This window comes from Oncorhynchus nerka, linkage group LG12 (genome assembly GCF_034236695.1).
Source record: "Oncorhynchus nerka isolate Pitt River linkage group LG12, Oner_Uvic_2.0, whole genome shotgun sequence".
NCBI lineage: Eukaryota > Metazoa > Chordata > Actinopteri > Salmoniformes > Salmonidae > Oncorhynchus > Oncorhynchus nerka.
Window position 1 is genome coordinate 43,317,519 of NC_088407.1, and position 16,168 is coordinate 43,333,686.

The 16,168-nt window shown below is 42.0% G+C and overlaps 1 protein-coding gene across 3 annotated transcripts; it reads left to right on the forward strand.

Annotated features, from left to right (window-relative positions):
* Window positions 1-87: 87 nt before the first annotated feature.
* Window positions 88-14,809, forward strand: supt7l (SPT7 like, STAGA complex subunit gamma). Of its 3 annotated transcripts, XM_029674933.2 has the most exons (6): window positions 122-197; window positions 2,317-2,448; window positions 6,189-6,668; window positions 6,970-7,294; window positions 8,430-8,667; window positions 10,859-14,809. In XM_029674933.2, exons 2-6 carry the CDS (start codon window positions 2,336-2,338, stop codon window positions 11,137-11,139), a joined length of 1,437 nt encoding a protein of 478 aa, XP_029530793.1. In that variant the 5' UTR covers window positions 122-197; window positions 2,317-2,335; the 3' UTR covers window positions 11,140-14,809. The 3 variants fall into 3 exon arrangements, with proteins under 3 accessions (XP_029530795.1, XP_029530794.1, XP_029530793.1); XM_029674935.2 differs by lacking the exon at window positions 2,317-2,448 and having other exon boundaries at window positions 88-158; XM_029674934.2 differs by lacking the exon at window positions 2,317-2,448 and having other exon boundaries at window positions 101-197.
* The last annotated feature ends 1,359 nt before the right edge of the window (window positions 14,810-16,168 follow it).

Consider the following 16,168-nt stretch of genomic DNA (forward strand, 5'->3'; position numbering starts at 1 on the left):
GGTACCATATTAACGAAATGAATTTGTTTTTATACATTAACGTTACTGTGTGAAGCCTAATTATTAGCAAGGAGGAACTATTCCAAACATTCAAATTATTTACACGGTGCCTTTTAATGACACGGACCAGAAGCAACGTCTGAAAGCTGTTTTGTTCTGTACGTAAACTATACTCTTGTTGCATATCTTCGAATACGGTGAGAAGCTAGCTATATATTTTGTACTAATCTATAAAATTGCTGTGTTAACTAGCTAAATTATAAAGCGCCGCCGCAAACCGTGGATTATCCATTGAGCGGGCGTAGCTAGTTAACAAGCTACATAGAACAACGTATGCACCTCATTTGTGTAATTGTAATTTGTATCGTATCTAGTAGCCAGCTAACACTACTATACTATGGGCATAAATGGTAATGGCGGCAAATTCAAGATACAAGAACCATTTGAACAGTTTTCTAACAAAAGTGGATGAGGTAGCAGAAATAAGAGTCGATTTTTTTGGAGTTGAGTATTGAGGAAGACTGGCGTCAAGTACTAAAATACGTGCTCAGAAATTAAACCTGACGATAGTGATATTGGAAGGAGAGTGGAAACGGTTCAGACAGAACAATGAGACCGATATTTCACTGGATGTATAAATGTGAAGCATCCGCTTGGCGTTTCAACTCAATGTCAAATATGGTAGTGGAAGGAGATGGATTTTGGCAGACAACTTTTATCATGGATGACACATTTGATCTCAGTACATTTTTCTGTTCCCGAAACTAGAAATATGTTATGAACAGAATGGACTGCGTTTTATAGACTAACTTTAGGCAAAGTTGTAAAAAATCGCGTTGTTTAGGAGTGCAAAGTCGAATTGAGATATTGCACATGCGCACTTCAGAGTAGATTTCCCAAACGGAAATATGCAGATGTCTGCTAGCTCGTGTTTGTGGCTCCTGCTCACCTCCTTGCTTGTTCTGCCCACTATGACTCATTTGTTCCCAATGCAAACGACAAGGATGTGGTGTGTCTTGGTTTAGTTATATACATCTTTGGTTCAGACTTGTCTGTGGGAAAGGCGGAAGTATGTTAGAATCGGATGGCGCGTTGAGTAGAGTTAATGGAAAATTGTAGCGTTGAAAGTTTAGCAAAACGGATTAAAGTTGTTAATAAAGATAGAATACTATCTAATAATTCCTCGTTCCTTGTTTGAGTACGTTTCATGGAAAAGTATGTGTTTTTGGGAGACAGGCTGCACTGGGAAAGGTTGAGTCAAAGTGGACAGGGCCGCATTTATAAACGCTACATGCGCACAAAAATGCCCCAAAACATGCGTGGGCCAGCTTCCAAGCAAAAGTTGGCATTTATAAAAACGGAATTTGACTTGAATGTGCTTATCCTCCTGTAAACTTTAGACCATGCATACGGACAAGTTCTAGTGGTTGAAGTATTACATTGTAAGAAGGCAAAAAGTAGCCTAGTAGTAACGTTGGGGAATATATGATGGCAATCTTATTCGTAACAAAAAAATATTGTAGTTAGGCCTAAATATAATTAGATGCAATCATTTGCCGTTAGTGACGTGTGAAAATGTCTGTATTTTATCTTTACATTCTAAAATAATTAGAAATAAGCATCTATTTATGTTATTTATTTAATTTGCATGATAATTGCAGAATAAATTCCTCACCTATTTGTGACTGATGGTTTCGTACTCACGAAATGGCCTAAAGGCCAAGTTAGGATAGGCTACTATTGTCCCATCTCTCATTTAATTGGACCCACTTCACAGTAGTAAATAGATGCGCTATTTCAAGTATTTTTCTCTATGCGATCCGATCCGTAGTGCAGTTTAATGGTGGAACAGACGGTTCACCTTTTCCATGTACCTTTTGAAGGCTATGTCTGAATAATGTAATGTTACATTTCTCGAGTAGACAATATTTCATTTATAAACATAATACATAGGCCTAATTATATTGCAAAGAAATTGGCAACATTGCAGAATAAATTCCTCACATTTTCTGGCCATGGTGAGTTATTATTGACGATGTAGCCAATTGGGCCTATTAGAAAGGCTATCATTTCAAGTTTTTGCTCTATGCATACGAAAGGGAGTGTGGTTTAAAAACTGTTTATAACATACAGGTGAACATGAAGTTGATATTTTGCATTGACTTTTGTAGGCTACTGTTGTTGTATATTTTTCAGAGTAGATTATGTTTTAGAATTTGCGGGCAGTGTACCATATAAAGTACATTCAGAACATTATTGAATTCCAACAGTCTGTTTACAGGTCCAGAACAATTTGCAATTGTTTTTGTGTTTCAGAAATGGTCAGATACAGCAAATGTCACTACAAAAGAACAAATCTGCCAACACTTCCCTCCAAAGACATTTGATCAAGTTCACCATTGCTATTTCCTTTAGATACTGTCTTTGCCTAATTCCTATACTTCCAAGGTACACAACAAATAAGGGCATTATTGTCACAATGTAAGGTGAATAATGGGTGTTTTTCAGGCAGAGTTATAATGCTCGTTCTCACTTGCACAGTTTTATGACTGGTCTGATTTATAACGGGAAACGTGTATGTCAGTGCCGTTTAAGATGAAGGAGGATTATTATTTTTTCTCCATGAGCATGGCCTTATTTCTATTACAGCATATTGGATGACTGTCATTCATATTCCATTCACTCAGTTCAATATCACAGCGCTAGGTTGAGATTTCATTTCCCAGCCTGAGTACAACTGAAGAAGTCTTGAACTCAAAATTATTTGCCACAAAATGTACTTAAGGATCAAACATAAAAGTACATTTGAAGGTTTTGTAAGCCTATCAAATGCTTAATCATTTTAATCAACTTATAAACCTCTTCATCAGACTCATCACTTCTCTACCGCAATCACCCTCTTTGCACTCTCCATGAAGTCTGGACATTTTGTGCATCAGCAGATTGAATCTGAAATACATAAAGAACAAAGACATACAAATACAATGAATTGCTGTCCAAAAGAAACTATATTAGATATGACACATTTTATCAGTGCATAAAGCATTGAAACGTGTTACCAATTGTAACCGTGTTTGTTATTATTTACTGGACATTACATATTGATGATGACTTTTAGAGTACTTAGCATAGCAATCTAGAGCCACTACCTATTCCAGGTGCTGGACAAGCCCCTGGTAACCTCGCAGGAAGTGGTCCAGTGCACGCAATAGGTGTCCAATTCTGGTGGGAACCAGTGGTGTGTGCCCAAGCGCCTGGAAGCTGTTTACCAGGTTTGCCCTGTTCAGCGGACTGGTGTGGTAGAAGGTGTAGAGCCCACTGAGGAGGTCTTCTACTTTCTGAAACATTACGTTGGACCGGATGGCATCAGATAAGGTCAGTTCAAGGCGGTGTGCCATACAGTGGATGCCGATGATGTAGGCTCTGGCCCCCTTCAGCCAGGTGACCACACCATTCTTGGCTCCGGTCATCACAGCAGCTCCATCTGTTCCATGCTTCCCCACTCATCACACGCTCCCTCCATGATGGCACTAGTGGCATTGCTTATGTGTGCCGCATCTGCGTTCTCCACCGACTTGATCTTGCTCTTGTGACAGAATCAGACAAACTAACTCCTCTTTCACAGAACTGTCTGTGGAGCCATCTGACATGATGGAGAGAAATTTGGTGTTTTTCAGATTCTCTGATGTTGTTTCTCTCCACCTCTGCAATATGGTGCAAAACATATTTGGCCTGCTTCTCATTTCTATATGTTGAGCCCACAGCGATTCCTTTTTTTTTTCATCCAAACTGCAAAAATCAAACGCGGCGCAGGAAATTTAAAAATATTTTTTAGAAATATTTAACTTTCACACATTAACAAGTCCAATACAGCAAATTAAAGATAAACATCTTGTTAATGTTAGATCACCACCAAATCCAAAAACACACACAGCCATTTTTCCCAGCCAAAGATAGTCACAAAAGCAGAATTAGAGATAAAATGAATCACTAAACTTTGATAATCTTCATCAGATGACACTCATATGACATCATGTTACACAATAAATTTATGTTTTGTTCGATAATATGCATATTTATATCCACAAATCTCGGTTTACATTGGCGCCATGTTCAGAAATGCCTCCAAAATATCCAGAGTAGTTACAGAAAGCTACGTCAGATAACAGAAATACTCATCATAAACTTTGACGAAAGATACATGTTTTACATATAATTAAAGATACACTGGTTCTTAATGCAACCGCTGTCTCAGATTTTAAGAAAACGTTACGAAAAAAGCATACCATGCAATAATCTGAGACGGCGCTCAGACGTAAATATATTTCTCCGCCATGTTGGAGTCAACAGAAATACGAAATTACATCATAAATATTCCCTTACCTTTGATGATCTTTCATCAGAATGCAGTGCAAGGAATACTAGTTCCGCAATAAATTGTTGTTTTGTTCCATAATGTCCATTTAGCTACTTTTGCTAGCACGTTTAGTTCACATGTCCAAAAGCTGGCGCTGGTCCAGGCGAACTCGGACGAAAACTTCAAAAAGTTATATTCCAGGTCGAATAAACTGGTCAAATTTAGTAGAGAATCAATCTTCAGGATGTTGTTATCATATATATCCAATAACGTTCCAACCGGAGCATTCGGTTTTGTCTACAGAGTAATGGAACGCATGGAGATATCATGAGAAATGCGCCTCACCAGGAACTGGCATTCTGCCAGACCACTGACTCAAATAGCTGCCATCCGGCCCCACATCACACTAGAGACTTCATTCCACATTCTACTGACTGTTGACATCTAGTGGAATGCGTAGGAAGTGCGAACAGATCCATATCTTACTGGGATGTGAATAGATAATGAGTTTAACATCAACCAGCCCCAGAATTTCCACTTCCTGTTTGTTTCCTGTTCTGTTATAATTCAGAGTGTTTTCTATCCAATAGTAATAATAATATGCATATATTAGCATCTGGGACAGAGTAGGAGCCAGTTCACTATGGGCCCGCAATTCATCCAAAGTGAAAATGCTGCCCCCTATCCCTAAAAGGTTAAGGGCTTGTAGGTAAGCATTTCACCTGTTGAATCGATTCTCAATTGCAATACGGTTCTAGAAACATAAAGCCCTTTACTTTCATATCACATCAAAAATAACTTCCAAAATGCGAATGTACACTTAATGTATTTACTGTGTTTTAACCGGGTTCATCATAATTGCAGCCGACAGTCTCAGCCTTCTTCCGTTACACACAGGTGTTCGTAAACATGCTTAGATGGCTAATTAGCACAGGTGGTCCCTCTGTCTTCTGTAAACATGCGCTGTAACATGGATATATGGCCGTGTGGGAAAACTAACCCTATAAAGGTGTGTATCAATTGAACCTAATTGTTTTTTTTGTTTTTTTGTTTGTTTTAAAGATAAGGTCCTTATGCTGCCAAAACTGTACTGCAAGCGATACGTGTTAATGTTCTTATCAAAACTCCCCTGTACAGAAGACGCCTTCGTCCAATGACTCTTATCTGTAATGTAATGGAACTGAGAGTCATGATGAAGGGCTAGGAGATTCCTAGATGTGTGCAGGAGGGGCATGATGCAAAGGAATTGGGTACTAATGGTGCTGGCGCTTAGAAGTGTCTGGTGAGATAAATGCAGGTTGAGGTTGCCAGGATCGGAGGAGCACAGAAGGTGTCGTAAGCTAAGACAGTGAAGAGAGTAGAAGAGGAAGATGGGTCCAGGAGGAGGGACCCTAAGAGGCTTGCTGTGAGTAGGCAGAGGTCAATAGAGAGTGATGGGAATAACGTGCTTCAGTAAGGTTGGTTTCTTAGTGTTCCTACCCATTGTTATCAACTGTACTGCAGAACTGTAACTTATATCACAGGGAAAAAAACATTTTCTGGTAATTTCTGGTAACAATAGTGTCCCATCTTCCCAGGCTGCTGGCTTGGTGCAGGATCAGATATGGCCAAGTAGTGGAATAGTGGTTTTAATGGGTGTAGGGATAGTTGGTAGTGCCATTTTTGTTCCCTTATCCCCGTCCTTCCCTTTTTGTGTTACTAAGTTTAATCAATTCACACTTCAGAACAGTAGGCAGAAACACAGGTCTGGGATAAGAGAAATAGATAAATTAGGTCCTTGTTCCTTTTAGTGTGTGCTGATTGCCACCTCTCCTGCTTTGTCACATACCAGAAACCTCATCACACGAGAGCCTGAAGCGGCTCACGAGGGAACGATGATGCGTTACTGGGGCGAGATCCCCGGGCCGGCAGGCGCCCCACCGAGCCGCAGCTCCTTCGACCTGCTCCAGCGCGAGTTCCGCTCGGTGGAGATGCAGGACCCCCCTCTGCACCAGCCCTCGGCCCAGCGGCCCCGGCCCACCACCATGCTGGACATTCCCTCTGAGCCCTGCAGTCTCACCATCCACACAGTGCAGCTATGCCAGCACACCCGACGCCTCCGCGGCCTCCTGGCTGCAGCCCAGGGGAAAGGTCTGGTCCCCTCAGAGGGCGGTGGTGCTGGAGGAAGTAGCAGGCTGGAGGAAGGGGAGGCTCTGCCCCCAAGGCCACCCACACCGCCGGCCGCCCCCGATGACCTGCTGCCCCTGGACAGCAAGGCACCCTGGCAGCCCTTCCAGCTCTGCCACAGCGACCCTGAGAGTGACTTTTACATGTAAGAGAGTAATGGCTGTGTCTTGACTTGTTGCAGTGGCATTCACAGTGTCACTTTGTACTGTGATCTATGTTTATTAATTGAACTTTACATTCAAGTCACAATAAGCAAAACGGATTATGATCATGTTTTTTTGTGTGGAAGAATGTGGTGAACAGTGCTCTGGAAACTATAAGGCAAGGAATTATTAGTTACGCTCCAAGTTTTCTCCTGTGAGCTAGTTTTGTCTCATCCCTCCTTCAATCTTCAACTTTCTCTCCCTCTGTCTCTCACCCCCTCTTTCTCCCCTCTCCCCATACAGGGGAAAAGGTGAGCCCGTCACGGAGCTGAGCTGGCCCTCGTGCCGACAGCTCCTGTACCAGTCAGTGGCCACAGTCCTGGCCCACGCCGGCTTCGAGTCGGCCCAGGAAAGCGTGCTGGAGACCCTGACTGACCTGGCCCACGAGCACTACCTGCGCCTCAGCCGACTGCTGCGCACGGCCGCGGACCGCGAGGCCCGCCTGGGCGCCACACCCTTCCCGGACGTGGTAGAGCAGGTGTTCCACGAGGTGGGCATCGGCAGCGTGCTGGCCCTGCAGCGCTTCTGGCAGGTGCGCATCAAGGACTACCACAGCCACATGCTCCAGGTGAGGAATTGCTGGTGTTGATTTGGGATGGACTTTGTGATGTGGTGACTGGGGGAAAAAAGTGTGTTGTGTTTAGTAGGACACAACGTTGTGAAAGGATCATATAGACAACCATTGTGTACAACAGACTGATAGTATTACTCCCTCCTGAACATGACCCTGATATTGACATGGCTAGGTGAGACCAGGCACCTGCACCCTGTGGAGTTTATTTGACCTTCTAGTCCTGTGTAGGTTAGATTATCCCACTGTTAACTCTCTATCCCCTGTGCCGTTCCTAGGTCAGCCAAGAGCTATTTACCACCCCACTGTTAAAACTATCCCTTCGTTCGATTCAAAGTCAGCAATACCAGGCTCCACAGTGCAACCAATTTACTCGCATTTGTGCCCAAAAATGTATAATGTGAGAACAGAAAAAGTAAACTATGAGCACATGCAAGCTGTCTTATAGCGGGTAGCTAATCACACAAAGAACTACGGATCCCATATAGCTAGCCCACCTAGCACAGCAATAGTGCCTGGGGGGCTGTGCGCACTGTGAGTGAAGTGCTGAAAGAGTCACTTTTAGAAGCGTACAGGCATAGAAGTCCAATTTACTCGAACGTCTACTGAAGTGTGATGTTGTCCTCGTGTTTCTTGGCTATTTACATTATTTTGTTCACACGCTAGGTCGTTTTTCAATGTTAGTTTAAGCTTGCTCAACTGCTTGCGAAGAGATGTCGGACAGACCGTGTCCTGTTACCACTGTAACCTCCGGCCCTCTAAAGGGCAGATGAACATTTGTCTCACCTAAGTGATTGAAATATTTGAAAGTACATTGTGCTTGATTGAGCATGGAACACTCCCAAAAACGTCTTATTCATGAACCTTTAGTCATTTATTATAAAAACAAGCATACTTTCATTGTGCTCCTAAATTTCTTTGTGTGCGCCAACATTTTTGCTCCTTTTAGAAAAACAATGTCAGTGTAAGGCCCTGCAAGGAGTTCACGGTTAACCCTCTATCTATCCCCTGGGTCTGTTCCCAGGTCAGCAAGGAGCTCACTGTTAACCCTCTATCTATCCCCTGGGTCTGTTCCCAGGTCAGCAAGGAGCTCACTGTTAACCCTCTATCTATCCCCTGGGACTGTTCCCAGGTCAGCAAGGAGCTGTCGGAGGAGTATGAGCGGCTGGTGAACCCTGAGAAGGCCCTGGAGGACTCCAAGCCCCCGCGGATCAAAGAGGAACCAATGAATGACATTGCCTTCCCCGTCAGCGAGGAGCCAGAGGCGGACCAGGCCTCTGGGGATCAGGCCCTCCCCATGGGAGTTCTGGGGGCCCCAAACGAGAGGCTGGCTGGGGGCCTGGAGGGGGAACACTCACCACACACCTCAGGTACCGTATATACCCCCGTAATACTAATACTATGTACAGTCCTCACCATATGTATTTGGACAGTGAAATGACAATTTTACTTTGGCTCTGTACTCTAGCATTTTGGAATTGAGATCAAATTATTAACATAATGTAGTTTAAAGTGTAGTATTTGGTGTCATCCCTTGTACGCAATGACTGAACTGTCTGAACATTCATTTGGATGCTACCGCGATTATGACAAATTTACATTTACATTTATGTCATTTAGCAGACGCTCTTATCCAGAGCGACTTAGAAATTGGTGCATTCACCTTATGACATCCAGTGGAACAGCCACTTTACAATAGTGCATCTAAATCTTTTAAGGGGGGTGAGAAGGATTACTTTATCCTATCCTAGGTATTCCTTAAAGAGGTGGGGTTTCAGGTGTCTCCGGAAGGTGGTGATTGACTCCGCTGTCCTGGCGTCGTGAGGGAGTTTGTTCCACCATTGGGGGGCCAGGGCAGCGAACAGTTTTGACTGGGCTGAGCGGGAACTGTACTTCCTCAGTGGTAGGGAGGCGAGCAGGCCAGAGGTGGATGAATCAATGAATGAATCGTGAATAATGACGAGTGATAAAGTTAGAGGTACAAAGATGATAACCTTCCCTGTTATTGGTAATGATGAGAGGTCAGCATCTGTTGTGTAACCTCTGTAACTTAGCCAAAACTAACTGCATATGCACCCAACAAGTTTTTAGAGACGCAAGTTTGATGTAGTCATTGGGTGCAAGCAATATGGGAACAAAAACCTTTAGACTATTTTAATACAAGTGAATTTGTCCAAATACTTCAAAATGGGGGGACTAGATCCATAAAGTGCTGTTATGTCCAAATGGCCCTGCCGGAACAGGATCTGGCACCGTTTCATTACGGAACCTATTTGGCTGGATCCGGTACCTGTCGTGGCATGAAAAATAATTCACTTTTTGCAATCTAAAAAATATATAATAAGAGATCAAAGTTAATTTGAGTTGCCTCTTCATTAATTCTCCAAGCTGTGGATGTAGCCCAATAACAAGGCATCGCCTACAGTCGGGAACGCATGGCAAATCTGTCAGTGAACATGCAGCATGCAGTTTAAACAGGCCTTCCGCATGCAATATTTCAAATACAATTGAGGGAAAAGACAGTTTGGAAAGCAAATGGTTCCTGCTGAAAAGAGAAGACTAATCTGTCTGCTGTAGGCTACCAAAATATTTGATCAACTTCCAAATATGTTTTTACAAAGTAAAATGAGAGAGAGACTTTTGGCACGAGTGCATAGGCCATCACCAGTGAATGAGCTGAGCATCATTGTGTTAGTCAGTGAAACTGGAAAGCATTTTTAGGATGATCATTTCCTCCTCATATTGTAGCTGATAATGTCTCCACATGCCTCGGCCATTGCTTCAAGACAAGTTCAGCTTTGTTGATCTCAGATTCTCAGTGTCAAAGTTGCCTATCATTTTGATTATTTGTACGCATTAAAAAAGATTCTGCCAAAGTCTCCAGTCATGTAAAATGACGTAGAATTGCATGAAATGTATTTATAAAAGTCAACAATTGTACCGGACTCTAGGTTACAAAAAACATTTCTCCATGTGTGCAACTTCTGTAAGTGCCTCTACTTTACTGCTTCATGCCACTACGCAAATGCGATGTAATACATGCAATGCTTTATTATAAAGGTGAATAAATGTGTGTGTGTGGTTGAAATCCAGTTCTCCCCAGGTCAGATAAGAGGTGACATTCTGTATTATCGTGCCATAGTGATCAGTTGATCTGAAATTCTAAATGTTCTTTAGAGCCCAAATTAACATGTTAGCTTCACTGTCCAAATACATATGGTAAGGACATACATAAGACATGAATTGGTTGTGTTAAAAAATACCCTAAAAGTATTGTACTGATTCTAATATTGACTTGCATGACATCATAACACGGATTGTATACAAGTGTCATTTAGCATTTGACATGGATATATGCTTCATTTAGGCCTACATGATATAGGTACTTTTCTTAAGTCGGACAAACACTGGTATGATACCCTCAGGGACCAAGAGGGAATGATAATATTAACTGTATAACATAGAATTGTTTTCATGAGATAGATTTGATTACAAATAACTACTTAACTTTCAATATTTGTAACCTAGTTCTGTCCATCTTGGCCATTGTGTCCCTGACAGGCAGTGGAGTTGCCATCAGCTCCCCCTTGTGGCACCTGTCGCAGGTGAAGATGGAGCCCCAGGACAGCGAGGAGGGCCAGGTGTCAGGCCACGGGGTACTGGGGGGTGATGTGTTCGAGGAGGGAGGGCCCATGTCCACCATGAGCGAGGCAGACGGCATGGCGCCCTCGCCCGGAGGGGCGGCGTCCGACGGCAGCTACGCCTCGCACTCTCCCGACTCACTCATGAGCACGTCACCCGTCTTCAACCAGAGGCCCAGGAAGCGCATGAAGAAGATATGAGGAGCCTCAGACTCGCGGAGGTAGCCATTTTGTGTCAAGGTAACATGGGCACATAGTGGCCATACGAAACATTGCAAGGTTGCAAACAAATTCCTATGCCGTTGTCCATTTTCCCCGAACAGATCTGAAAGTATTGGATAGGTCTCAGCACGAGGGCCATGCGCGCCAGTTGGTGGCAGAACATGGGAGTTATTCTAGAATGCCAGCAAAAAAGCCTCTATTTACATGTTGCTTATGAATGCATTTCACACTACTTTTGGATTATAATTGGATTTTAAGGCTTGTGTGAATGTCCTGCTTTATATAATATGTGTGTCATCATCGCAAATCAACTGCATTATACGTTTAAAAAAAACACTTAACCTTCAACCAGTAAAATGGCTCTATGACAATGAGCGTTAGCATTCTAGCGAACAACTGCTCCATGCAAAATAGTTATTTTGCAAAGATCACAAACAAATGTAATCTTAGTGACTGTTCAAGCATTGTAAAAGTTATTTTGTTTAGAAGTAATATAGTCTGTTGAATGAGCGCAGCCAAGAGTCACGCACATCTGTGGGTGACGTCAGTGTGTTGTGTACTGGAAAGGGGTCTATATGTCCTAGTGTTGCACGGTATACCGGTACCACAGTAATATCACAGTACCAAAACGTCATGATACTTATGATACCAACATTTACAAATACAAGTACTACCACATATTTCGCCCCCACCGATCTAAAGAACCCACTGGCGCCTGTTCTAAAATGTTTACAAAGTCAGTTTTGTTTATAAATACAGTTAAATTTAAGCGAACTAGTCTTGTATGTGCCAGTCCAATAAAGTCCACTTCACTTTCATGCGCATATCACGTGTGGCAGCTGTAATCCACCAGCCACATCCCCTATCAGCCCTTACTCACCTGCTTTTCTCCTTCCGCTCTTCCTGCACATCTATTTCATCAGTTTTTATAATATAATTTAGCTGTGATGGCAAGTGGGGATGCAGACCCCGAGGGGTCTTCAGTTAAATGTTGAAGCAGAGCGAGAAAAGTTAATACATTGTCAAATTGTATTGGTCACATACACGTGTTGAGCAGATGTTATTGCGGGCGTAGCGAAATGCTTGTGCTTCTAGCTCCGACAGTGCAGTAATATCTAACAAGCAATATCTTATCAATTACACAACATATACCCACAAATCTAGTAAAGGAATGGGATTTAAGAATATAAGAAATATAATTTCATCCCTGGTATAACCAGGACCACAGTCCAATTTGAGTAGGCTTTGCAAGTTCGCTGTCATGCAGCCTCTTTAAATGCCAGAGAGGAAAAGCAGCTTGGCTAAAGACATGATTGCAGTATTACAGCAAAGAAAACAGCTTGTCTAGCTCAAACAGTTTAAAAAAATGTATATATTCCTGCGCAATTTCATGCACCTTTTTAATTTTTTTTTATCATTTCACAAACCATGTTGCGGGCCGTTTGAATCCAGGCTCGCTAATTATTGGTTTGATAAGAAGAAAAAAAACGTTGTTCAGTCATGTTACCTAGCAAACAATCTTGTAACTTGACAGTAGGTCTAGCCAAATTTGGTTGCCACAGGAAGAAAGGAAAATTATCTGCTACTCATGAGATGTGCTTCAAAAAGGTAGGATTTATATAGGCCTAATGTAATACTGAAAAAGAATATAAATGCAACAATTAAAAATATTTTACAGTTCATGTAAGGAAATCAGTCAATTTTAAAGAAATTCATTAGGCCTCAATCTATAGATTTCAAATGCCTGGGCAGGCACGCAGCCATGGGAGGGCATAGGCCCATCCACTTGGGAGACTGTTCCACCCACGGGGGAGCAATGCCCAGCCAATTTTCCCCACAAAAGGGCTTTGTTATATACCAAAATACTCCCCAGTTTCATCAGCTGTCCGGGCGGCTGGTCTCAGACGATCCCGCAGATGAAGAAGCATGATGTGGAGGTCCTGGGCTAGCATGGTTACGCGTGGTCTGCAGTTGTGAGGCCGGTTGGATGTACTGCCAAATTCTCTAAAGCGACATTGGTAGAGAAATTCATTCAATTCTCTGGAAACAGCTCTGGAGGACATTCCTGCAGTCAGCATGCCAATGCCATACTCCCTCAAAACTTAAGACATCTGTGGCACTGTGTTGTGTGACAAAACTGCACATTTGAGTGACTCAAATCAAATGAAATGTATTTATAAAGCCCTTCTTACATCAGCTGATACCTCAAAATGCTGTACATAAACCCAGCCTAAAACCCCAAAGAGCAAGCAATGCAGGTGTAGAAGCACGGTGGCTAGGAACAACTCCCTAGCAAGGCCAGAACCTAGGAATAAACCTAGAGAGGAACCAGGCTATGAGGGGTGGCCAGTCCTCTTCTGGCTGTGCCGGGTGGAGTGACCTTTTATTGTCCCCAGCACAAGTTGCATCTGTGTAATGATCATGCTGTTTAATCAGTTTCTTGTTATGCCACACCTGTCAGGTGGATGGATTATCTTGGCAAAGGAGAAATGCTCACTAACAGGGATGTAAACAAACTTGTACACCAAATTGGAGAGAGATAAGATTTCTATGCATATGGAATCTTTTATTTCAGCTAATGAAACATGGGGCCAACACTTTCCATGTGTCATTTGTATTTTTGTTCAGTATATAAAAAAAAATCTCTCTTTCTGGTGCCCCTTAAATTATGCTTGGTGACTATCGTTTTTAAAGTTGGGAGCAGTGTGTATGTGTTTGTGGGAGAGCGAGTGGTGTGTGTTTATGAGAGAGAGGGAGGCAGTGTGTGGGTCTCTTAACTGAAGAGTAAAGAAAATGTAATGTAGCGTTTTCCCCTTACTGCCACAATGACATGCAGATCATTATGCATGTATATTCCTTCCCTCCAACCAAATCACAAGTAGGCCTTTGGAAGTATGATAAAATCAGCCATTTCTATGCAGTATTCTATTATACAAGTGAACAGTGTGAAGTTAAATTCAATATGTGTTGTATTGAGTAGAAGTGTGAATATCAGTGAGTTTTTTTTGTGTGTAGCATATGCACATAACGTTTAGAAACATGAACAAGCTTCAGTGGGGGATGGGGCGAAGAGGACGCTAGGTCACTCTGATTTTTTTTCTTCCTGTGGTGTTGCAATACTACTCGGTATTGTGATACTTGGGTTGATATCGTATCGTTAGTAAAATGTTGGTATTGTGACCACTAATATGACCAAAACGTAACCCAGTGTCAGCCATTTTGCATACTTCTATCCAATCCTTTCAGATACTATGAGGGTATATGGGTGCTGGGTTGGCTTAGCCTTTGGGTCGGAAAGGCTGTTGAGTAGTAGAGGTGGCCATTCTATCTACTGAACTGGGTGGTCATACAAAGTTCTTCAGAAGGACCATTGAGAGACTGCAGAATGCAAATGGATGGCCATGAAAGGAAATAACAAGATGGCGCGGTTACACACATTCTGTGGATCGGGTAGTACTTATTTTCTCTATTTTCAAAATTATTTAATGGCTCTTAGTTTTGTTTTTTTCCACCAACTCCTCACTTGATGAACTGATGGTGAAGACATTGTAGTTTAGGTTCTTGCATGTAGGAAACATTAGTTGGATAAATGCTTTCTTTGAGGTGGTGTTAATTTAATGTTAAAATGAATAAATGCCTTTATGTCAAATGTGTAAGTGTGGATTGATGCTATTTACCAGCTGAATGAGGATTATGCTACTTCCTATGTCTCACAAGTCACCTACACCGTTAGTGTAACAGTTATTACCATCCATTACCGTTTGTGTAACAATCAACGGCCATTACCAGTCACCACACACTGTCAACAAACAGAATATATTATGCACCCAAGAACATGAAACCGCAGCAACTACAAGATCTCACATTAAGGAACAATCCTCAATATCTTCTCCACTCATGGTCATACTCTGCACACGGCAGGACAAATTCCCATGAAGTTGTACGCTCCTAATCAACACTTTCCTGTGCTGCAACTGTAAAAGACACTGCACAGCTAAATTAGCATCTGTTTACCTTAATGGAACAGTGTTGCGAGTGCAACACGGGAAGTAATTATAGCCTGATGTCGGCTTCAAAAAGCAAAGGGACATCAATCAAGGCTTAATGGCAAATTAATTACAGCGTGCATAAATCTGCATGCTAAATGAGTAAGCCATTTGATTACCTGTTCAAGACCATTTTTTCCCTGCTGTTGTCACTTTAAAGCCCTTGTCTTCATGCCCCCTGTGAAATAGAAACAGTATGTGATTTGGTGCTCCCCTGTTATAAACCTAGGACCCTTTTCAATCAAACCATGAAACTGGTTCTCTGGGGGGTAAATAATCACGCATAACATTCTTCTTACACTTCAACTCAGCAAACGATAACAATTAGACTCACAAACTTCAGAAAACTCATATTTCAAACTCCGATGTGCAATTGCTTTTCTTATTTTAAGTAAAGAGATGATGCAATAAATGAGTTTGCAATAAATGAAGTAAAGACATGATGCAATAAATGAGTGGAAAACATACTTTAAAACGTTTTGATTCAAGAACGTTTTATTGATTGATTGATTTTATAAATTGAGTCTGACTCATACCAATTATGAGTCACTGAAATATAACTTACATTTGTTTTCTTTCCTCTGAAAGAAGATGTTTATCTCACAAAAGTTAAAGCCTCACTGGTCTGTGAACACTTGTGTAGACACTGCAGTGAAAGCATCACTGATCTGGGAACACTTGTGTAGACACTGCAGTGAAAGCATCACTGATCTGGGAACAGTTGTGTAGACACTGCAGTGAAAGCATCACTGACATGGAGAGGCATTTTTATCTTCAATAGCATTCATGTGAATTCTGTGGGATATAGAAAAGTCTAAGAATCTCTCCTGTTTGTACTCTTAACTGAAAACAAATTATAAATACTTACTGTAGATTGTGCTATCAGCTGGAAGATGTTTAATTACCCATAGCCTGCAATATATCAACCCTATCCTATCCTTCTTGGTGATTGGAGGTAGACT